General features: G+C 42.5%; 1 protein-coding gene across 1 annotated transcript in view; it reads left to right on the forward strand.

The window, feature by feature from the left end:
* RAB31 (RAB31, member RAS oncogene family) overlaps positions 1–25,333 on the forward strand; it is a 167,726-nt gene that overhangs the window by 61,003 nt on the left and 81,390 nt on the right. The window contains exon 2 of the mRNA XM_055238449.2: positions 3,786–3,865. Coding sequence (XP_055094424.1) covers positions 3,786–3,865 — 80 coding nt within the window. The remainder of the gene's footprint in view (positions 1–3,785; positions 3,866–25,333) is intronic.

Raw genomic sequence — 25,333 nt, forward strand, 5'->3', positions numbered from 1 at the left:
CTGAGTCCTACCTCTGTGTCTTCACATGCGACAGCCACTATTCCCCTGGCACTTTCCTTGTGTGTGTGTCACAGCCCTAGCGAGGTTCCTGCGTGGACGGGCAGTCCCAGCGCGGAGTGACTCCTTAGCCTGGCTCCTGGCTTGTCCTCAGCAAACCGCGGGTAGGGTGTGCCCCTGGTGGCCAGCCGAGGAACAGCAGTCGTCCCTGGAGGTCGGGAACTGCATCTACTTGAGCGGTCCCAAGCCACGGGTCAGAGAGGATTAGATGGTGGTGTTCTTTGCAGAAATGTTTCCCTTTCTGAGACAAACTAAAACTTTGTCTATCCTTTTGTCCTGTTATTTCTTTCCTATCAAGTGTGTAAGAGTGTACATTTGACAGTGCATTATAAAAGAGGTGAGAGTTAAAATGTTTTAAAATAAAGAAACAGTGACTTGGTTGTTTGACTGAAAAATCAGTGCTTATATCTAAATTTGAGCACACTTGCTGCTGTAACTCTTCAGACAAGTTGGCGTTGACGCTTGAGCCCTTTGTAGAGGATGATGAGTAGAGCTGAACATTGAGCATTGTCAAGCGACTTTTTCCTTTTCCACCTTCAAGGGCATTTTGGGGCTGGCCTTGCAGGATTTGTTCGTTGGCTGCTTTGAGACTTGCGTCCATTGTTTTGAGCACATCCCTTGGGAGAGTAAATGATAGATTCCAAAGGGCTGCTTTCCAGACCAGTGCCCCCACCGAGAAGATGCACCCCCAGCCCTGTGCCCCAAGGGCACGTGAGGGAACTGAGCAAGCACCTGCAGCCTAAGGAGGAAGGCCCCGGGGCAGACAGAAACCAGGCGAGGTTTCTCGCTGGGTGATAGGGTGAGCCTGGGTATCAAGGAAGGAAAAAAGGAGCAAATCGAGGAGTTGTCTCCTGAGCTCAGAGGGGCCACAGGTGGGGCAGTCCCATCACCACTGTGTGCTGGTCCTTCTGCCGTGTGCCTGGCCCTGCTTAAGAACCCCTGGAGGCCAGGGAGGGTGGAATGGTATCCCCCCGCCAATGGGGTCTAGCCTGCTGTTGGCATGGGAAAGGGAGGGTTTGGGGAATGCCTGTTGGGCGAGTGAAGAATGAGTGAATGAACGAATGAATGGAAGAGCCCTGAGAAAGAGAATTCCAAAACTGTGATGGAGAAAGGTAGAAATGAGCATGGTCGGTGTTGGGGAGAGGTCCCCACCCTGCCTCCTTGGCAGTTTGTAGGAATCAGTTGGCCTCATGAAAGTGTGCTGCCTGCTGCAAGGGGCATTTTCCTAATCTTCAAGGGCAGGGCAGGGCAGGCTGTCACAATTCCTCAGTGTCCAGTTTCTTGGGGGCTACGTGGGCTGAGGTCTGGCAAGGATTGCTCTTCCACAGGGGGTCTTAAGAACAACTGAGATGAAAAGAGTTGTGGTTTGGGGGACTGCGAGGGAACATGAGCCAGAATCCATACTTGAGGTGCAGCTCAGAAATAGCAGCGGCATCGATTGGCATCTCAGGAGCTAATGTTTTGATTCTGCCGTCACCTCTTTGAACTCTGTGCATCGATTTGCACGATGCAGATAAACAGCAGCTTTGGTGCTGTGTTTGTTAGGGCTCAGAGTCAGTGCAAGCTGCTCTCCTTGGGAGGCGAGACCTCCTAGAGAGGGGTTTTCTGATGAGTATTAAAAGCCAAGTCCCCTGTTGCCCCAGGTTTGCTGGAATTGTCCCCCAAACACAGGGCTGAGAAGGAGTAAAAATAATTCAGATTGCCAGCTGGTATTTCAAATCCCACTTCATATTTCAGTGTCTGAAGAAAACCACGTTTCTCTGAATTTCAACATTTCATCCTTGATCCTTTGGCTTTCAAATTTATACCTCTAATGTAAGAGAACCGAATCAACTATTTTTTCATTCTCTAGATAAATCACTTGTTCCCGTTTTGTTTATAGTTTTCAGAACACCTCCATGATCCTTTCAGTAGGAACATGTTGGCAATGGCGATCTGTGTTGATAAAGCCTCCGGTCCTGTGCCCTCTGCCCTTCCTGCCTCTCTCAGAACAGCAGCCATTAGCAATTGAGGGCAGATGCTTTTTTCTACTTTCTTCTACTTTTTGGGCAACTTCCTGACTTTATTTTCTAACTCCTCCATGAAATTTTAATTTCTACCATCATATTTTTAATATATATATTTTTTGAGACAGAATCTCACTCTGTCACCCAGGCTGAGTGCAGTGGCACAATCATAGCTCACCGCACCCTTGAACTCCCGGGCTCAAGCCATCTTCCTGCCTCAGCCTCCCAAGTACCTGGGACTACAGGCCCATGTCACCACACCCGGCTAATTTTTACATTTTTTTGTAGAGTCAGGGGTCTTGCTGTGTTGCCCAGGCTGGTCCTGAACTCTTGGCCTCAAGTGTTCATCCTGCCTTGGCCTCCCAAAGTGCTGGGATTACTGGTGTGAACCACTACACCTAGCCATATTTTAAATTTCTAAGAGGTTGGTTGTATTCTCTGAATGATCTTTTAAAATAACATCCTGCTGTTTTGTGTGTGTGTGTGTGTGTGCGTGTGTGTGTGTAGGGGAGCATATAAATGTCTGGTATTTCTTAGTGAGTGTTTATATTGAAAAAGTTAAAAATGTAAGTTGAAAGCTCTGTTTGTATTGGGGCTTGTCAACTGCTGCACACATGGCCTTTGGTAAGGGGATCCCAAATATCAGGAACTCTAGAGCTTTTTTTTCTCTTACCTAGAGGGGAGCCTTCACGGCTTCTGTGTGGGCTTATCCAGCTTAGGGCGAACATCCCCTGGCCCCTTCCTTACCTGTGCCTGATGTCCCCAAGCCCAGCTCCGTCTGATGCAGGCTTCCTGGAGAGTAAAGCTCTGACGCTGGTTATGTGGCCTGTGGCTCCAAGGGTATGTTGTTATGTGGCCTTTCAGCTGATCTGTTTTCAGCCATGCCCTACAATGCTTGATGTTTTCTGAGATTCTGTGGCATGAATTGACTTGCTTCTTTATCGGCTTCTCTCCCTGCCAGCAGTTTGGTTTCAGCTTCTTCATTCTCAGGGACTGCTTGTCCTCCGGGATTTTGTTGATACCACTTGTCTGGTGTTGTCTCTTCTCCTATCTCTTTGACCTTGTGAATTTGTGTCTTTTACTTCTTAAACCACTTTACAAGGGCTTTGGAAGGGAGTGGATATAAATGCGTGCATTGAATTCCCAGTGTGTAATTGGACCTTCGTCCTAATCAGCTTTAAAGAATGATTTAAGAGAGAAAGAACTGAGACAAGACCATTATATAATTAAGCAAAATTTGGAAGTTATTACCCAACCATCAGATTCTAAAGAGAAAATGCTAGAAACATAGAAATTAGAATTAATAGGTCTTAAAGGGTGATACCTAGAGAAACAGATTACGTGTCTTTTGAATGCGAGGTTTTGAACAGAACGAATTCTGTTTCTGCCCAAACAATGTGGTATGTTCACGTACTTCTTCTCTAGACCCCTCCCAAGATTTCAAAATTTCTGAAAATACATCCATAGTGAACATGTTCATTTTTGGTTAAATATTGTATACATGTCAGACATGTTTCTGAAACTTATTTTTACCATACTTTTCTTTCTGTGAAAGCAATACAATTTTATTATAGAAAATATTGGTAAGACATAGAAGAAAATATCCCCCCACTCCCTCTCCCAGTCTCATCAACCAGAAATAGCCAGTCCTGTCCTCTGGTTATCTGTGAGGTCAGAGTTGCCACCCTTCATCTTCATGGTTGTATCCTCATTCTCTCCTAGGACACTGGGGTTGGGAAATCAAGCATCGTGTGTCGATTTGTCCAGGATCACTTTGACCACAACATCAGCCCTACTATTGGGTAAGTTCCTATATGTCATTCTCCTTCACGTTGCTTCCTTTCACCGCATCAGAATGGCCACTCTGTCTGTGCCTGAGCCTTCAGGCAGGGCCACAGTTTTCATCCCAGCCAGTGAGAATCAATCCCAGCTGTAGATTGACAGAAATTCAGGGACTTCTGAGTATGTGTCCAGGCTTACTGTCCCTGTCAGTCATTTTTTTTTCCTGGTCAACCTTCCTCATGCTACCTCCTAAGGTCATTTCCTTGATCTCCGAGAGCATTATTCTGCAAATCTTAGCGTTATTTCCAGATGGAAGACGATAGGCAGAGCAAACCCCTGACAGTTCTGCTTTAAGTTGCCTGCTAGTAAACCCTGAAAATGCCATCCACCCATACCTCAGCACTGTCTGCAAAGTCTGTGGAGCAGATGGACTTTCCTTTTCTGGAATTATCTTTTTTTTCTTCTTGAGACTGAGTGTTGCTCTGTCACGTTGCCCAGGCTGGAGTGCAATGGGGTGATCCTGGCTCACTGCAGCCTCCACTTCCAGGGTGGATTCTCCTGCCTCAGCGTCCTGAGTAGCTGGGATTACAGGTGCATGCCACTATGCCTGGCTATTTTTTTATATTTTTAGTAGAGATGGGGTTTCACCATGTTGGTCAGACTGGTCTTGAACTCCTGACTGAAAGCAATCCACCTGCCTCAGCTTCCCAAAGTGTTGAGATTACAGGCGTGGGTCACTGTGCCCAGCCCCTTTTCTGGAATTACGTAACGCCAGCGTTTCCACTCTCGTATGGGGAGAGGTGGAAGTGCATTGTTAAATTCTCCTGAGCTTGGGATGCAAAATTGTTTACCTGTTCATCCCCTTTCCAGTGTGCTCCTTGGCCGCGTGTGCTTTGGCTCTGCTGTTCAGGAAGTGCCTGCTTTTTCACTCTTAGAACTTGACCTCTGCTTATTTTTCACCCTGAAGATATCAAGTCTTTGTAGGCAATGTATGTCTTTGTCTGTATGTTTTGGGAAACCTGTAGGATTGTTGAGAATGGGAGATTGTATCAGAAATGGAGAAAAATCATGGCAGGGAATAAATAGATGCTCAAGAGTACTTGGCTGATAGGCCAGTGGTTGGAACTGTGTAGCTGAGAAAACCCACATTTTGTAGTTTAAAAATGACTTAAAGTGGGGTGGAGCCAAGATGGCTGAATAGGAACAGCTCTGGTCTCCAGCTCCCAGCCCCAGCGACACAGAAGACGGGTGATTTCTGCATTTCTGCTTGAGGTACCGGTTTCACCTCACTAGGGAGTGCCTAACAGTGGGTTCAGGACAGTCGGTGAAGCGCACTGTGCGCGAGCCGAAGCAGGGCGAGGCATTGCCTCACTCGGGAAGCGCAAGGGGTCAGGGAGTTCCCTTTCCTAGTCAAAGAAAGGGGAAACAGACGGCACCTGGAATATTGGGTCAGTCCCGTCCTAATACTGCGCTTTTCCAACGGGCCTGGAAAACGGCTCACTAGGAGATTGTGTCCCGCACCTGGCTCGGAGGGTCCTATGCCCACAGAGTCTTGCTGATTGCTAGCACAGCAGTCTGAGATCACGCTGCAAGGCGGCAACGAGGCTGGGGGAGGGGCGCCCGCCATTGCCCAGGCTTGCTTAGGTAAACAAAGCAGCCAGGAAGCTCGAACTGGGTGGAGCCCACCACAGCTCAAGGAGGCCTGCCTGCCTCTGTAGGCTCCACCTCTGGGGGCAGGGCACAGACAACCAAAAACTCAGCGAGAACCTCCACAGCCTTAAATGTCCCTGTCTGACTGACAGCTTTGAAGAGAGTAGTGGTTCTCCCAGCACGCAGCTGGAGATCTGAGAACGGACAGACTGCCTCCTAAAGTGGGTCCCTCATCCCTGAGCAGCCTAACTGGGAGGCATCCCCCTAGTAGGGACAGACTGACACCTCATTCAACCGGGTACTCCTCTGAGACAAAACTTTCAGAGGAACTATCAGACAGCTGAATTTGTGGTCTCACGAAAATCCGCTGTTCTGCAGCCACCGCTGCTGACACCCAGCCAAACAGGGTCTGGAGTGGACGTCTAGTAAACTCCAACAGACCTGCAGCTGAGGGTCTTGTCTGGTAGAAGGAAAATTAACAAACAGAAAGGACATCCACACCAAAAACCCATCTGTACATCACCATCATCGAAGACAAAAAGTAGACAAAACCACAAAGATGGGGAAAAAACAGACCAAAAAAACTGGAAACTCTAAAAAACAGAGCACCTCTTCTCCTCCAAAGGAACGCAGTTCCTCACCAGCAACGGAACAAAGCTGGATGGAGGATGACTTTGATGAGTTGAGAGAAGAAGGCTTCAGACGATCAAACTACTCTGAGCTACGAGAGGAAATTCAAAACAATAGCAAAGAAGTTAAAAACTTTGAAAAAAAATTAGAAGAATGGATAACTAGAATAACCAATGGAGAGAAGGGCTTAAAGGAGATGATGGAGCTGAAAGCCAAGTTTCGAGAACTACGCGAAGAATGCAGAAGCCTCAGTAGCAGATGCGATCAACTGGAAGAAAGGGTATCGCTGATAGAAGATGAAATGAATGAAATGAAGAGAGAAGGGAAGTTTAGAGAAAAAAGAATAAAAAGAAATGAACAAAGCCTCCAAGAAATTTGGGACTATGTGAAAAGACCAAACCTACGTCTGATTGGTGTACCTGAAAATCATGGGGAGAATGGAACCAAGTTGGAAAACACTCTGCAAGATATTATCCAGGAGAACTTCCCCAATCTAGCAAGGCAGGCCAGCATTCAGATTCAGGAAATACAGAGAACGCCACAAAGATACTCCTCGAGAAGGGCAACTCCAAGACACATAATTGTCAGATTCACCAAAGTTGAAATGAAGGAAAAAATGTTAAGGGCAGCCAGAGAGAAAGGTCGGGTTACCCACAAAGGGAAGCCCATCAGACTAACAGCTGATCTCTCAGCAGAAACTCTACAAGCCAGAAGAGAGTGGGGGCCGATATTCAACATTCTTAAAGAAAAGAATTTTCAACCCAGAATTTCCTATCCCGCCAAACTAAGCTTCATAAGTGAAGGAGAAATAAAATACTTTACAGACAAGCAAACGCTGAGTGATTTTGTCACCACCAGGCCTGCCCTAAAAGAGCTCCTGAAGGAAGCACTAAACATGGAAAGGAACAACCGGTACCAGCCCCTGCAAAAACATGCCAAATTGTAAAGACCATTGAGGCTAGGAAGAAACTATAGCAACTAACGAGCAAAATAACCAACTAACATCATAATGACAGGATCAGATTCACACATAACAATATTCACGTTAAATGTAAATGGGCTAAATGCTCCAATCAAAAGACACAGACTGGCAAACTGGATAAGGAGTCAGGACCCATCAATGTGCTGTATTCAGGAAACCCATCTCACGTGCAGAGACACACATAGACTCAAAATAAAGGGATGGAGGAAGATCTATCAAGCAACTGGAAAACAAAAAAAGGCAGGGGTTGCAATCCTAGTCTCTGATAAAATAGACTTTAAACCAACAAAGATCAAAAGAGACAAAGAAGGCCATTACATAATGGTAAAGGGATCAATTCAACAAGAAGAGCTAACTATCCTAAATATATATGCACCCAACACAGGAGCACCCAGATTCATAAAGCAAGTCCTCAGTGACCTACAAAGGGACTTAAACTCCCACACAATAATAATGGGAGATTTTAACACCCCACTGTCAGCATTAGACAGATCAACGAGACAGAAAGTTAACAAGGATATCCAGGAATTGAACTCAGCTCTACATAAAGTGGACCTAATAGACATCTACAGAACTCTCCACCCCAAATCAACAGAATATACATTTTTTTCAGCACCACACCACACCTATTCCAAAATTGATCACATAGTTGGAAGTAAAGCTCTTCTCAGCAAATGTAAAAGAACAGAGATTATAACAAGCTATCTCTCAGACCACAGTGCAATCAAACTAGAACTCAGGATTAAGAAACTCAGTCAAAACCGCTCAACTACATGGAAACTGAACAACCTGCTCCTGAATGACTATTGGGTACATAATGAAATGAAGGCAGAAATAAAGATGTTCTTTGAAACCAACGAGAACAAAGACACAACATACCAGAATCTCTGGGACACGTTCAAAGCAGTATGTAGAGGGAAATTTATAGCACTAAATGCCCACAAGAGAAAGCAGGAAAGATCCAAGATTGACACCCTAACATCACAATTAAAAGAACTAGAAAAGCAAGAGCAAACACATTCAAAAGCTAGCAGAAGGCTAGAAATAACTAAAATCAGAGCAGAACTGAAGGAAATAGAGACACAAAAAACCCTTCAAAAAAATTAATGAATCCAGGAGCTGGTTTTTTGAAAAGATCAACAAAATTGATGGACCGCTAGCAAGACTAATAAAGAAGAAAAGAGAGAAGAATCAAATAGATGCAATAAAAAACGAAAAAGGGGATATCACCACCGATCCCACAGAAATACAATCTACCATCAGAGAATACTACAAACACCTCTATGCAAATAAACTAGAAAATCTGGAAGAAATGGATAAATTCCTCGACAAATACACCCTTCCAAGACTAAACCAGGAAGAAGTTGAATCTCTGAATAGACCAATAACAGGTTCTGAAATTGTGGCAATAATCAATAGCTTACCAACCAAAAAGAGTCCAGGACCTGATGGATTCACAGCTGAATTCTACCAGAGGTACAAGGAGGAACTGGTACCATTCCTTCTGAAACTATTCCAATCGATAGAAAAAGAGGGAATCCTCCCTAACACATTTTACGAAGCCAGCATCGTCCTGATACCAAAACCTGGCAGAGACATAACCAAAAAAGAGAATTTCAGACCAATATCCTTGATGAACATTGATGCAAAAATCCTCAATAAAATACTGGCAAACCGAATCCAGCAGCACATCAAAAAGCTTATCCACCATGATCAAGTGGGCTTCATCCCTGGGATGCAAGGCTGGTTCAACATACGCAAATCAATAAATGTAATCCAGCATATAAACAGAACCAAAGACAAAAACCACATGATTATCTCAATAGATGCAGAAAAGGCCTTTGACAAAATTCAACAACCCTTCATGCTAAAAACTCTCAATAAATTAGGTATTGATGGGACGTATCTCAAAATAATAAGAGCTATCTACAACAAACCCACAGCCAATATCATACTGAATGGGCAAAAACTGGAAGCATTCCCTCTGAAAACTGGCACAAGACAGGGATGCCCTCTCTCACTGCTCCTATTCAACATAGTGCTGGAAGTTCTGGCCAGAGCAATCAGGCAGGAGAAGGAAATAAAGGGTATTCAATTAGGAAAAGAGGAAGTCAAATTGTCCCTGTTTGCAGATGACATGATTGTATATCTAGAAAACCCCATTGTCTCAGCCCAAAATCTCCTTAAGCTGATTAGCAACTTCAGCAAAGTCTCAGGATACAAAATTAATGTACAAAAATCACAAGCATTCTTGTATACCAATAACAGACAAACAGAGAGCCAAATCATGAGTGAACTCCCATTCACAATTGCTTCAAAGAGAATAAAATACCTAGGAATCCAACTTACAAGGGATGTGAAGGACCTCTTCAAGGAGAACTACAAACCACTGCTCAATGAAATAAAAGAGGATACAAACAAATGGAAGAACATTCCATGCTCATGGGTTGGAAGAATCAATATCGTGAAAATGGCCATACTGCCCAAGGTAATTTATAGATTCAATGCCATCCCCATCAAGCTACCAATGACTTTCTTCACAGAATTGGAAAAAACTACTTTAAAGTTCATATGGAACCAAAAAAGAGCCCGCATCGCCAAGTCAATCCTAAGCCAAAAGAACAAAGCTGGAGGCATCACGCTACCTGACTTTAAACTCTACTACAAGGCTACAGTAACCAAAACAGCATGGTACTGGTACCACAACAGAGACATAGATCAATGGAACAGAACAGAGCCCTCAGAAATGATGCCGCATAGCTACAACTATCTGATCTTTGACAAACCTGACAAAAACAAGAAATGGGGAAAGGATTCCCTATTTAATAAATGGTGCTGGGAAAACTGGCTAGCCATATGTAGAAAGCTGCAACTGGATCCCCTCCTTACACCTTATACAAAAATTAATTCAAGATGGATTAAAGACTTATATGTTAGACCTAAAACCATTAAAATCCTACAAGAAAACCTAGGCAATACCATTCAGGACATAGGCGTGGGCAAGGACTTCGTGTCTAAAACACCAAAAGCAATGGCAACAAAAGCCAAAATCGACAAATGGGATCTCATTAAACTAAAGAGCTTCTGCACAGCAAAAGAAACTATCATCAGAGTGAACAGGCAACCTACACAATGGGAGAAAATTTTTGCAACCTACTCATCTGACAAAGGGCTAATATCCAGAATCTACAATGAACTCAAACAAATTTACAAGAAAAAAACAAACAACCCCATCAAAAAGTGGGCAGAGGACATGAACAGGCACTTCTCAAAAGAAGACATTTATGCAGCCAAAAAACACATGAGGAAATGCTCCTCATCACTGGCCATCAGAGAAATGCAAATCAAAACCACAGTGAGATACCATCTCACACCAGTTAGAATGGCCATCATTAAAAAATCAGGAAACAACAGGTGCTGGAGAGGATGTGGAGAAATAGGAACACTTTTACACTGTTGGTGGGACTGTAAACTAGTTCAACCATTGTGGAAGTCAGTGTGGCGATTCCTCAGGGATCTCGAACTAGAAATACCATTTGACCCAGCCATCCCATTACTGGGTATATACCCAAAGGACTATAAATCATGCTGCTATAAAGACACATGCACACGTATGTTTACTGCAGCACTATTCACAATAGCAAAGAGTCGGAACCAACCCAAATGTCCAACAACGATAGACTGGATTAAGAAAATGTGGCACATATACACCATGGAATACTATGCAGCCATAAAAAATGATGAGTTCGTGTCCTTTGTAGGGACATGGATGAAACTGGAAACCATCATTCTCAGTAAACTATCGCAAGGACAAAAAACCAAACACCGCATGTTCTCACTCATAGGTGGGAATTGAACAATGAGAACTCATGGACACAGGAAGGGGAACATCACGCTCCGGGGACTGTTGTGGGGCGGGGGGAGGGGGGAGGGACAGCATTAGGAGATACACCTAATGCTAAATGACGAGTTAATGGGTGCAGGAAATCAACATGGCACATGGATACATATGTAACAAACCTGCACATTGTGCACATGTACCCTAAAACCCTAAAGTATAATAAAAAAAAAAAAAGAAAAGAAAAGAAAAAAAAAGAATTAGGAAAAAAAAAAAGTAAATAAAAATGACTTAAAGAAACATACTCATGAAAATATCAAGAATTAGGAAAGGTCTGAGATTTTACCCTAATTGCAGCCTGCAACTTGTTAACAAGTTAGCAATTGTGACTTGTTAGCCTGACTCGGTTTCAGGGATGCTGGCAGAAGACAGAAGACCCCCGAGTCAGAGACAGAGGCAACAGCAACAGCCAGAGTATTCGCAAAGCAGGGTGACAGTAGAGTCACACACCTCATGTGCAGGGGGCTGTGTTATGGGAGAGGAAGCCCAAGCTGAGGGAATGCAAGTCTTCTATATGGGGCAGTGAGCACGCCTGTCCTCAGTTGCAGAGAGAGACTCTCCCCTCCAAGGATGCTTGCTGTGCAGGTTGAGCATCCCTAATCCAAAAACCTGAAATCCAGAATGCTCCCAAATCTGAAACTTCTGAGTGCCAACATGACGCTCAAAGGTAGTACTCAAAACGCTCATTGGGATATTTCAGATTTTGGAATTTCAGCTTTGGGATGCTCAACTGGGTAAGTATAATGCAATTATTGCAAAATTAAAAAAATATATATATCCAGCCGGGAGTGGTGGTTCATGCCTGTAATTCTAGCTCTTTGGGAGGCCTAGGTGGGCAGACCACATGAGGTCAGGAGTTCAAGACCAGCCTGGCCAACATGGTGAATCCCCGTCTCTACTAAAAATACAAAAATTAACCAGATGTGGTGGCACGCGCCTATAGTCCCAGCTACTTGGGAGGCTGAGGCAAGAGAAGGTGGTGGTTGCAGTGAGCTGAGATTGTGTCACTGCACTCCAGCCTGGGCAACAGAGTGAGACTTCATCTCAAATAAATAAATACATAAATAAATAAATAAATCCAAAATTCGAAATACTTCTGGTACCAAACATTTTGGATAAGGGATACTCAACATGTACAAGCATCCTTGAAAATACAATCGGGATAAAAGTGTTTACTTGCAAGATGTGCATGTTGTGAGAGACTATAAAGAATTGTCTCCCAACACAGGCGCTTGTATGATAGGTATATTTTTATGGAAGAAATTGGTTTCACTCTGCTCTGGAATGTACTTTTTTCTCTCTCTCTCTCTTATTGTTCACTTCATGTGTGTGTGCGTGTGTTTTTTATAATAAAAAGCAGAACTGATAAGAGTGATTAACTGTGAGGTATGGTTCCAGAAGATGGAGGAGAGATTTGTGCCTTCTACTTTCTAAACTTTTGTTTAAAAATTTTGTTTAAATAAATTCCTTTTGTAATGACCTTTTTTTTTTTTTTTTGAGACAGCGTCTCGCTCTGTCACCCATGCTAGAGTGCAGTGGCGTGATCTCGGCTCACTGCAACCTCCGCCTCCCGGGTTCAAGCGATTCTCCTGCCTCAGCCTACTGAGTAGCTGGGACTACAGGTGCCCGCCACCACGCCCAGCTAATTTTTATACTTTTAATAGAGACAGAGTTTCACCATGTTGGCCAGGATGGTCTCAATCTCTTGACCTTGTGATCCGCCTGCCTCGGCCTCCCAAAGTGTTGGTATTACAGGCATGAGCCACCGCGCCCAGCCTGTAATGACCTTTTTTAAAGTAAAAAGACAGTGCATACTCATACCACAAATTATGGGCAGTACATAAAAATGACAAGCGTAAGTGTTAAGCATAGGTATAGGCATCATAAATAGGGTAGTTACGTAATTTTGGTCACAATCTCTTGGTCATAGAAAGCTGCTGTGCCAGCCCAGATTAAAGGAGGAGGAGACACAGGCCGCCTTGTGGTGGGAGGAGCCATGTGTGCATGGAGGGAGGGTCAGGGATGCATTGCTGGTACCATTTTGGAGACAAACACAGTTGACAGTGTTTTGTCTGGTAAATGCATTTCGGTGGTTTGGAGTTTTAAAAAACTTATGTATTACAATTGACCCTTGAACAACTCGGGGATTAAGAGTGCTGACTCCTGAACGGTTGAAAAACCACGTATAACTTTTTTTTTTTTGAGACGGTACTTGGCTCAAAAGTCTTGCTCTGTCACCCAGGCTGGAGTGCAGTGGCAAGGTCTCAGCTTACTGCAACCTCCGCCTCCCGAGTTCAAGCGATTCTCCTGCCTCAGCCTCCCAAGTAGCTGGGATTACAGGTGCACGCCACCATACCAAGCTAATTTTTGTATTTTTAGTAGGGACAGGGTTTCACCATGTTGGCCAGGCTGGTCTTGAACTCCTGACCTCAGGTGATCCACCCACCTTGGCCTCCCAAAGTGCTGGGATTACAGATGCGAGCCACTGTGCCTGGCCCCACGTATAACTTTTGACTCCCTCAGAACTTACCTGCTAATACCTGACCATTGACCTGAAGCCTTATGGAGAACATAGTCAATTCACAGATATTTTGTAAGTGATGTGTATTATATACTGTATTCTTACAATAAAGTAAGCTAGATAAAAGAAAACACTACTAAGAAAATCATAAGGAAGAGAAAATATATTTACTATTCATTAAGTGGAAATGGACCATCATAAAGGTCTTCATCCTCATTGTCTTCACATTGAGTAGGCTGAGGAGGGGCAGGAAGAGGAGGAGTTGGTCTTGCTGTCTTGAGGGTGGGAGAGGCAGAAGAGATCGAATTAGAAGTGGGCCCATGCCATTCAAACCCATGTTCAAGGGTCAACGGTCTGTGGAAACTCTCTGCACTTTCTGCTCAGTTTTTCCTGTAAACTAAAAGTGCTCTAAAAAACTGTTATTAGTTTAAAAATTATGTCTTAGTTTTTAAAATTATGAAAAAATTTATACTATGCAGAAATATATAAAATAAAAAGTGAAGTCAGAGGATTTTGCTAGCTCTTCAATCCCATATTCTTCAATTTACATAACCAATATTTAGAGTCCAAAGTGCATGTTTAACATATTTCTTATAAGTACTTTCTGTGGACATGCAGGTATACAAGCTAAAAATGAAAACGTGTCACACTTTACCTAACAAGCCACAACATGCATTCCCAGTCCACTTAGGTCCTCCTTATTCTTTTTCACTGCTGGTTGCCAGCCTCTGGGAAACTGAGTCAGGCTGCCAAGTGATCACTGTTAACTTGTTATTAAGTTACAGGCTGCAATTAGGATATAATACAAGTATGCCCTGTGCAATATTTGGGACATGTGTATACTAAAAATTTATTAGTTCTTTATCTGAAATTCAAATTGACCTGGCATCCTGTATTTGTATTTGCGAATGTCGCAACTCTTACCTCACCCCTCCTTTGGGCTTAAGCCAGGCTGGTTGGGTTTCCGAGTCTTGCAACCAAAGGGACCTCAATAGAGGCAGGCAGTTGTGCAATAGGGGCTTAGACAGGTGACCCAATTTTAATTGTGACACAGACAAGACTAAAGTCTAATTGTTTTTATTATAAAAGTTCATCATGTTCGACTGGGCGTGGTGCCTTCTGCCTATAATCCCAGCACTGTGGGAGGCTGAGGCAGGTGGGTCATTTGAGCCCGGAGTTTGAGACCAGCCCGGGCAACAGGGTGAAACTCGGTCTCTACAAAAAAATACAAAAATTAACTGGGTGTAGTGGCATGTGCCTGGAGTCGTAGCTACTTGGGAGGCTGAGGTAAGAGGATCACCTGAGACCTGGAGGTCGAGGCTGCAGTGAGCCATGATTGTGCCACTGTACTCTAGTCAGGGCAACAGAATGCAATACTGTTCCAAAGAAAAAAAAAAAGTTCATGTTCACTCTAAAAAAACCCAAAGAACACAGAATTCATGAAACTAGGAATCTTAATGTACATACAGTTTTTTTTAATCTGTTTTCTACTTAATATATTTGAACATTTTTTACAGTGTCACATAATCTTCAAAAACATGTTGAAAGTATTTTTTCTGATTATAAAAGTATTATATACTCATCATAAACAACTGAAAATGAAAAAAAATCATGAGGAAAAATATTTTAAAAACCCATAGTCTACCTCTTAGAGGTAATTACTGTAAACATTTTGTTATTTTCTTCTAGCCCTTTTCCTGTATAAGTGTGTGTATGTGTTATTTATTCAACATCATTTTGTGAATTTCATGCCATTAAATAGTCTTTAAAAACAATTTTTAATGGTTGTATTTTTCACTTCAGGCATTTGGGTGGTTTAAACACTTTTGTACTTTTATAAATAATGTTATGAGGCTAGACACGGTGGCTTATGCCTGTAATCCCAGCACTTTGGGAGGCCAAGGCAAATGGATCACCTGAAGTCAGGAGTTCAAGACCAGCCTGGCCAACATGGTGAAACCCTATCTCTACTAAAAATGCAAAATTAGCCAGGCATGGTGGTGCACGCCTGTAATCCCAGCTACCTTGGGAGGCTGAGGCAGGAGAATCGCTTGAACCTGGGAGGAAAAGGTTGCGGTGAGACGAGATTGTGCCACTGCACTCCAGCCTGGGTAACAGAGTGAGACTCTTGTCTCAAAAAACAAAACAAAACATAAATAAATAATGTTATGATGTACCTCGTTGGGCATAGATACCCATGTATACTGCTGATTATTTCTTTAGGTTAAACTCTTAGCAATGGAATAATTTAGTCCAAGAATAAAAATATATTTAAGGCTCTCGATGGATATTGCCAAATTGTTTTTCGGAAAGGTTATCTCTGTACCAGCTTTAGATACTTTTTTTTTTTTTTACAATTTTTAACTTTATAAAATTGTAAAAGTTTGTATGATTTTGAATTCTATTCTTTTCCTCTAACTTCAAACGTTCTCATTTTCTCATAGCTTAATGTTTCTTTGTTAACACAATTTTACATGACGGCAGCAGGGTATTGTGTGCTGTTTTTTCTGTTTTCTTTTCTTTTTTTTTTTTTTTTGAGACAGAGTCTTCTCTGTCGCCCACGCTGGAGCACAGTGACACAATCTTGGCTCACTGTAACCTTTACCTCCCAGGTTCAAGCAATTCTCATGCCTCAGCCTCCCAAGTAGCTGGGACTACAGGCGCTCGCCACCGCGCCTGGCTAATGTATTTTTAGTAGAGACAGGGTTTCACCATGTTGGCCAGGCTGGTCTCGAGCTCCCGACCTCAGGTGATCTGCCCACCTCGGCCTCCCAAAGGAGTTTACAGGCGTGAGCCACCGCTCCCAGCCCTGTTCACTTTCTACCTCGTCCCTTGCTTTTCCTCTGGAGTCAATGTTAGGCTCAGCTCCTCAACCCTTATGTATTGTCTTCTTGATATAATTTAACTTCTTGATTTAAAAATTGATGAAAATATTCCCTCTGGAATTTTGAGAAAATGTTTTCAAACACCAGTTGCAGAAAAATAAAGCTAGTGGGAACACTTTCTAAGTGACACATGCAGTTTTCCTGGAAGGTGGCATAAATGGAACACTTTTAAAATGTTTGAGTGCTTTTCCAAAAGCTGGTAGATTCGGTGGGCTGAGAAACTGGCTTATATTAATAGATTTGTTTTGTTCAGCCTTCACAGTGCTGTAAAGACTTTAAGCCAATAGAGAATCAGGAGACTTGCACGTAATAAACTTGCATTCCTGGTTTCTCTTGAAAAATCAGTGGATTTGGAGCCCTGGTGCCCATTCCCATGTGGTGGGAGCCAGCCAGTGCCGCTCCGCATGGGTGGCCAGGCCTCCCGGCTTCATGCCATTCCCTCTAGGTATTGTTACTATTATGTTCATCAGTATTAACCTTCACACCTAGCCTGCTTCACTCATTTATATGTCCTGCCTGGTCCGTAGACATTTCAGTTCCTGGCCCTGGCACTGCCTTCTTGGCGGTAACCCTGCTGGCCGCCCCCAGGCCCAGGGCAGTTAGGGGACTTGCCTAGGTGCACGCAGCCCGTGAGCAGCCCACTCATGGCTCATACCAGTGAGTCCACTCTCAAAGCCCACCCTTGTTCTTCCCACTGGAATCACATGACCATTGGTAAAACATCATGGGCTATAAAATGCCATTGCTTCAGCATTAAAAGAGTTAATTCTTATGGCCTCTCTGACTCACACTGAAAAACCTTGGCTCTGCTATTCAAGCAGATTGCATTAACATCTTGAGTGTGTGTGTATGTGTGTGTCTCCCTTTTTATTTCAACTTTTGTAAGGAAATTGTGTAACTTCTCTGCCAGATTTTGGTTTCCACAGATAATGAAGTCAGTTTAGCAGGGCCAGTGCGCCTCCTCCACCACTTCGAAGGGTAATCTACATAGAAGAAAAGATGCCTGAGGTTCTTATTTGTTTGTTTGTTTGAGACAGGGTCTTGCTCTGTCACCCAGGCTGGAGTGCAGTGGCGCAATCATGGCTCACTGCAGCCTCCACCTCCCAGGCTCAAGTGATCCTCCCACCTTAGCCTCCTGAGTAGCTGGGATCACAGGTGTGAGCCACCACACCTGGCTGTTTTTAAATTTTTGTTTTTAATTAAATTTTTTTATTTTTGTGGAGATGAGGTCTCACTGTGTTGTTGCCTAGGCTGGATGAGGTTCTTAAGATCAAAAGCTAGCAAAGACTTAAAAACCAACAACAGATCAAGTCAACCAAAAAAAGCAACGATTGTCGTGGTCCTCATTTCAAATACTGAGAGTCTTTCTCCTAGTGGTGAGAGATCAGGAGCACAGAGGGATATGTGTGTGTGAGGTGTGCCTTCCTACTATTATTAAAGTTGCTCCTCACAGCTTACCGTGAACCAAGGGGAATTTCACAGCTATCCATTTCCCTATTTGTACCTACTGGCCCCATTTCACAGAACAGGAAACCGAGGGGCTTTACGGGCTGTGTAATTGAGTCTGGCAGCGAGGGCCTCTGCTTCCTCTTCCTGGTTAGGCCACTACACTCTTCTTTCACCAGGAACCAGGCAGTCTTCTGGGATTTGGGTTTTCCCCCACTTACCTGCACCGTGGAGGGGTTGGACTGGATATTTTATATTTTTTCCAAGATTTTAAAGGCATGAACTTTGTTTTCTAACCCTAAGGAGAACTTTTTAAGGGTAGTAGGGTTGCTGTATTATTTATCCCAGCACCTAGAATATACTGAAGAATAAATGAAAATCTGACTAACATCAAAAGTGAAAACAAAAACAAAATACACAAAAACAAAATTTTGATAGAGTTGTCTAATAAAATTTTTAAATGAGTTTATGAAAAAAATCTATTAACAAAGTTAAAGGGCAAATGTTAAACTGGAAAAATATTATTTAAAATATACTACTACAAAAGTTTAGAGGAAAATACTCAAAAAATGAATAAGAAAAGGATGAATACCTCAGTTGAAAAGTGGGCCAAGGTCATGAACTCGAGAAAAATTCCTTTACAAAGAAAAATGCAAGTGAACGATAAATGTTAAAATGATGTTTAAGCTTGTGATAAGCATAATGAATATAAGAATAAGATATTTTCTACCTAATACATTGAAAGAGATTTGAAAGATTGATGATGGTTGAGGAAAAGCCATCTCATACACCACTATGGACATGTAGGTTGGTACAAACTAAGTTTGGCTCATGTAGCAAAAGTGGAGTGTATCTATTTTTGTTTTATTTGTTTATTTGTATATTTTTATATATTTATATATTTTTAGAGACAGAGCGTTGCTGTATCACCCAGGCTGGAGTGCAGTGGCACAATCATGGCTCACTGTATCCTTGACCTCCTGGGCTCAAGGGATCCTCCTGCATCAGCTTCCTGAGTAGCTGGGACTACGGGCACAAGCCACTGTGCCTGGCTGATTTTTTTTCTTTTGTAGAGCCAGGGGTCTTGCTATGTTGCCCAGGCTGGTCTTGAACTCCTGGTCTCAAGTGATCCTGCCACCTTGGCCTCCCAAAGTGCTGAGATTACAGGTGTCAGCCACCATGCTCGGCTCTACTTTTTAAAAATTAAGTCTAAGGATATAGTTGTACAGGGACACAAAGATGTAAGTATAAGGGTATTCACTGAATCATTGTCGTAATAGTGAACAATAGATAACCAAAATGTCCGTCGTTAGGGTATTGAATAATTCCATAACATGATGCATGATCTTCAGTCATTTTAGATGATATTGATGTATATTCATAGAAACGGAAAGATTTTAGGTGATTTTTTTTTTTTTTTTTTGAGACAAGAGTCTTGCTCTGTCACCCAGGCTGGAGTGTAGTGGTGTGATCTCAGTTCACTGCAACCTCTGACTCCTAGGCTCAAGTGATTCTCCTGCCTTAGCCCCTGACATAGCTGGGATTACAGGCACGCGCCTCCACACCCGGGTAATTTTTGTATTTTTAACAGAGACGTGGTTTTGCCATGTTGGCCAGGCTGGTTTCGAACTCCTGACCTCAAGTGATCAGCCCCCCTCAACCTCCCAAAGTGCTGGGATTACAGGTGTGAGCCACTGTGCCCAGCCGATTTTAGATGATATTGATCTATATTCATAGAAAAGGAAAGATTTCCAGGATATATAAAGTTGAGGAAAAGCAAAATTTAGATAGAGTATGATCACTTTTCAGAGCAAAAGTTATGTTAAAATAGAGCATCTTGCAAACTCGGAAGCAGATCACATGGGGTGGTCACACTGCAGTGTGATTGACATAAAGACCGATGTTATTGGGGAAGAAGCCTGGAAGAGGAGGAAGAGGAAAGAAAAAGAGTCGGGAACAGCTCTTACTCAAGGATGCTGGACTTTCAGGGATGTGGCTGTAAAATTCTCTGAGGATGAGTGGGAATGCTTGGATCCTGCACAGCATCCTCTATACAGGGACTTGATGTTGGAGAGCTACAGGAACCTGGTCTCCATGGCAGGAAATTCTCTTCCTGACCCAAATATTATCTTCATGGTGGAGCAAGGGAAAGACGACTGGACAGTGGAGAGTCAAGTGAAAATAGCAAGAAAGCCAAAAGAGTGGGAACGTATCAAAGGTGTGATCAGAGTGGTGCTGCAGCTCAAACAGAAACACATGCAAAGATCTTATCATGGTGGACAGCTTTCATCTGGTAGGGTGTCATGATATATATGTCATATTTGCATATATATAGGTTTTCACCTGTGGTTCCTGGCTCCTAACTCCCAAACCCTTGTTATAATCTTGGGGCACTTTAGGCCTCAGCAAACAGAATCACTGTCTGACCTTCTCCTGTCCTCCTTTTACCTGCCCAAGGCAGGACTCTAATCTGATCATGGGTCCTTCCAGAGAGAGTCCTGCCCCATCTTCTAGAGGAAGGATGCTACTCAGAGAGACCAAGAAGAACCTGAACACACAGGCCTTGCTGGGTTTTGATCATGCACTTTTTGTCCAATCACATTTTTACAAGATTATTAAGAACGCCTGTGTAGGTCGGGCACAGTGGCTCACGCCTGTAATCCCAAAACTTTGGGAGGCCGAGGTGGGTGGATCACCTCAAGTCAGGGGTTCGAGGCCAGCCTGACCAACATGGTGAAACCCCTTCTCTACTAAAATTACAAAAATTAGCCGGGTGTGGTGATGCATCCCTGTAATCTCAGCTACTCAGGAGGCTGAGGCAGGAGAATCGCTTGAACCCAGTTGCAGTGAGCCGAGATCATGTGACTGCACTCTAGCCTGGGTGACAGAGTCAGACTCTGAGAAAGAAAGAAAGAGAGAAAGAGAGGAAAGAAAGAGAGAAAGAGAGAAAAGAAAGAAAAGGGAATGCGTATGTAATGAAGCCTCTGTCAAAAAAAGAAAAGAAAGAAAGAAAGAGAGAAAAAGAGAAAAGACAATGCATATGTAATGAAGCCTCTGTCAAAAAAAGAAAAAAGAAAGAAAAGAAAGAAAGAAAGAAAAGAAAAGAAAGAAAAGAAAATGCCTATGTAATGAAGCCTCCATAAAAACTTAAAAGTGCTCAGGGCGCTTCTGGAGAGCTGAGGTTCCTGGAGAGTGGCACCCAGGGAGGGCATGGCAGCTCTGTGCCCCTGTCTGCTTACCTTGCCCTAAGCGTCTCTTCATCTGTATCCTTTGCATTATCCTTTATGAGAAACTGGTCACTATAAGTAAGTGTTTCCTTGGGTTCTGTGAGCCGCTGTAGCAAATTAATCGAACCCAAAGAGGGGTCGGTGGGAACCCCAACCTGAAGCCTGTCGATCAGAAGTTCTAGAGGCCAGGACTTGGGACTGGTGTCTGTGGAGGAGCAATCTTGGGTACTGAGTCCTCAACCTGTGGGATTGGACAGCATCTCCAGGGAGAGAGTGTCAGAATTGAATTGGAGGACACCTAGCTGGTATCTGCTGCTGGTGGTGGGAGAACCCCCCACAGATTTGGTCATAGAAGTCCTCTTCTGTGCTGATGGTTGTGGTGTGAGAGCAGAGGAAAAACATGGTTCTAGAGAGTTATCCCCTACACATCTGGCTTCTGGGAACTCTGCTTCCTTCTCTCGGAGGAATATCTTTCCTATATGTGCAATCAAGGAATTATCCCCCAAAGGGAAAAGTAATACAGGAGAAATATTCCACACAGTGTCACTGGAAAGACATGAAGCCATGACATTGAAGACTTGCTTCAGGGAAATCCAGAAAAATAGACACTACTCTGAGTGTCAGTGGAGAAGTGATGAAAGCAGTTACAAGAGTGCCTCAAAAAAATCTCACTGTTAAAAGAGACCAACCTGATACAAGGGATGCAGGCAACAAGCCTATTAAAAATCAGCTTGGATTAAGCTTTCAGTCATATCTGCCTGAACTGCAGCTATTTCAAGCTAAAGGGAAAATTTATGAATGTCATCAATTTGAAAAGTCTATCAGCAATGGTTCCTCAGTTTCACCACCCCAAATAATTCCTTCTAAGCTCAAATCCATATTTCTAACAAGTATGGGACTTACTTAATCTATTCTTCCTTAGACAAGAACAGAAAGCACACATTAGGGAAAAACCTTACAAATGAAATGAGTGTGGCAAAACCTTTAATCATGACTCACTCTATGCTGTATATTAGATAATCCATCCCAGAGAGAAATGACATAAATGTGATTTATGTAGCAGGGTTATTAGTAAAAAATAAAACCTTGCACATCATTGGAGAGAGTTTATACTGGAGAGAAACTCTACAAATGTAGTGAATGTGATAAGGTTTTCGGTTGCAATTCACACCTTGCAAGACGTTGGAGAATTCACACTGGAGAAGAACCTTACAAGTGTAATGAGTGTGGCAAAGCCTTCAGTGTGCAGTCAGCACTTACCATCAGGTGGTCCATACTGGAGAGAAGCCTTCCAAATGAAATGAGTGTGGCAAGGTCTTCATGAACAATTCACTTCCCCCACGACATCCAGTAATTCATTCTTGGGAGAATCCTTACAAACGCAATGAGTATGGCAAACCCTTCATTGTGAGTTCAAGCATTAATTGACATCAGAGAGTCCATACTAAAGAAAAATCATAGAACCGTAATGTATGTAGGAGAGGCTTTATCCAGATTTCACACTCACTAGACATTGAAATAAGCATTTTTGATGAAACCACAGAAATGTAATGTGCCTGCTGAGGCTGTCGCCCAAAGATCAAAACTGTAGAACATCAGAGGAGTCAGATGAGGAATGACTCAGTCTTTAGTTCTCCAAGATTAACTTTCAACATTTCATACTGCAGAACAATTACAAGTCAAAATATGTTAAAACTCATGACATGATATCTATCAAAGCTACCAGGATGTTGGGCAGTGGCCAGTTACCTTCAGGTTATAAAATATTTTATTCAATTATTTGAAGTTTCTTGAAAAGGCTACTTTTCTACTTATGACTTTCAACTTGAACTTTGAAATAAAAGGGACGAAAATCCAGAACATACAAGCAACTCAAACAACAGCAAAGAAAACCCAAATAAAATGATTTAAATTGGGCAAGGAATCTGAGTAGACATTTCTAAAAAGAAGACATACAAATGGCCAACAAGTTTATGGAAAACTGCTCAACATCACTATCATCAGGAAAATGCAAATTAAAAACCACAGGAAGATATCTTCTCTCTCCAGTTAGAATGGCTATCATTAAAAATACAAAAAATAACAAATGCTGGCAAGGGTGAAGAGAAAAGGGAATTCTTGTACTCTGTTGGTAAATTAAGCACTGTGTACATTAGTACAGATATTATGGAAGACAGTATGGAGGTTTCTCAAAAAAGCTAAAAATAGAACTGCCATACAATCCAGCAGTTCTACTACTGGGTATTTATGCAAAGGAGGGTGAATCAGTATATCAAAGGGATACCTACACTCACAGATTTATTGCTGCACTATCCACAACAGCCAAGCTATGAAATCAACCCAAGTGTCCATCAACAAATGAATGGAGGCTGCCGTGGTGGCTCACACCTGTAATCCCAGCACTTTGGGAGGCCAAGGAGGGTGGATCACCTGAGGTCAGGAGTTTGAGACCAGCCTGGCCAACATGGTGAAACCCCATCTCTACTAAATTACAAAAATTAGCTGGGCATGGTGGCACATGCCTGTAATCCCAGCTACTTGGGAGGCTGGGGCAGGAGAATCACATGAACCTGGGATACAGAGGTTGCAGTGAGCTGAGGCTGCACCACTGCACTCCAGCCTGGTTGGCAGAGTAAGACCCTGTCTCAAAAAAACAAAACAAAGCAAAAACGAATTAATGGGTAAAGAAAATATGGTATATATACACACTGGAATACTATTCAGCCATAAAAAAGAATGAAATCCTGTGGTTCATGGCAACATGGATGAACCTGGAGGACATTTCGTTAAGTGAAATAATCCAGACACAGAAAGATAAATACTACATGTTCCCACTCATATGCAAAAGCTAAAAAAAAAAAGAGCTCATAGAAGTAGAGTAGAATTGTAGTTATTAGAAGGTGGGAAGGGTTGGGGGAGGGAAGGATAGGGAGAGGTTGGTTAACAGTTACAAAGTTATAGCTAGATGGGAGGAAAATATTCCAGTGTTCTGTAGCACTGTAGGATGAATAAGGCTAACAATAATTTAGTGTATATTTTCGAAAAGCTTGAAGAGAAGATTTTAGATGTTCACAACATCAAGAAATGATAAATGCTCAAGGTGATGAATATGCCAATTACCCTGGTTTGATCATTACACATTGCATACATGTATGTACATATCACTCTGTATCCCATAAGATGCATAATTATTGTCTATCAGCTAAAAATAAAAGGAAACAAAGAACTGAATGAATAATCCCATTTTAAAAGTCATATAAAAATAATTGGGAAGGACATATACCAATTTATTAGCAGTTGACTATGGCTGGGTGGTGAAATACGATTGGTTTTTATTTCCTTTTTGTTTTTTTGAATTTCTTTTTTATGAAATACATATGTTGCTTTTAAAATGGCAAAAGTAATAAAGATATTAACATTTTTGGAATATATTAGGTCTTCCCTGTAGTCTGGATATACATTTTAAACACTTTTAAAGAAATAAGGGAATAGATGTGGTTTTGATAATACTGGATTTGTCACTTAGAATACTTATAATTTTCATTTAGTGCAATTGTAGGTTGGTAATTAGAACTCTCTGACTATTATTAGCCTTTGGTTTTTGTGGGAATAGTGTGGGAATTGCAGTAGACTTTTCTACTTGGGACTTCTGTAACTGGCCTCTTATTCTTAGACGATTTAGAGGCTGAGGAAATATTACTATGATGAATGCTAGTGGACCAGGCTGGACTATGTGAAAGTAAGGTAAAGAACCCCTGACTCTTTACCCCGAAAACCCCAGGGTCCATCTCCTAATAAGAACATAATGAGAACACCATGATCATACCTACAAAATTAATTTGAATCAATGATAATATCTTGCATGTAGTGTGAATTTAAAATTTTTAAGTTGTTCTTAAAATATCTTTTTGTGGGAGTAGGGGGTACAGGGTCTCGCTCTGTCACCTAGACTGCAGTGCACTGGGGCAATCTTGGCGCTTCACTACCAGCCTCAAACTCCTGGGTTCAAGCTGTCCTGCCCCAGTCTTCCGAGCTGCCAGAACTACAGGCTGTGCCATAATGCTCAGCTGATTTAAAAAAAAAATTTTTTTTTTGTAAAGAAGGAGTCTTGCTCTGTTGCCCAAGCTGGTCTCGAAATCCTGGCCTCAAGCCATCCTCCTGCTTCAGCTTCCCAAAGGGCTAGGATTACAGAAAAAAGAGCCACCACACCTGCCAAATATGTTTTATTTATTTAATTTTATTTTATTTA

Source organism: Symphalangus syndactylus, chromosome 1 (genome assembly GCF_028878055.3).
Source record: "Symphalangus syndactylus isolate Jambi chromosome 1, NHGRI_mSymSyn1-v2.1_pri, whole genome shotgun sequence".
Classification (NCBI taxonomy): domain Eukaryota; kingdom Metazoa; phylum Chordata; class Mammalia; order Primates; family Hylobatidae; genus Symphalangus; species Symphalangus syndactylus.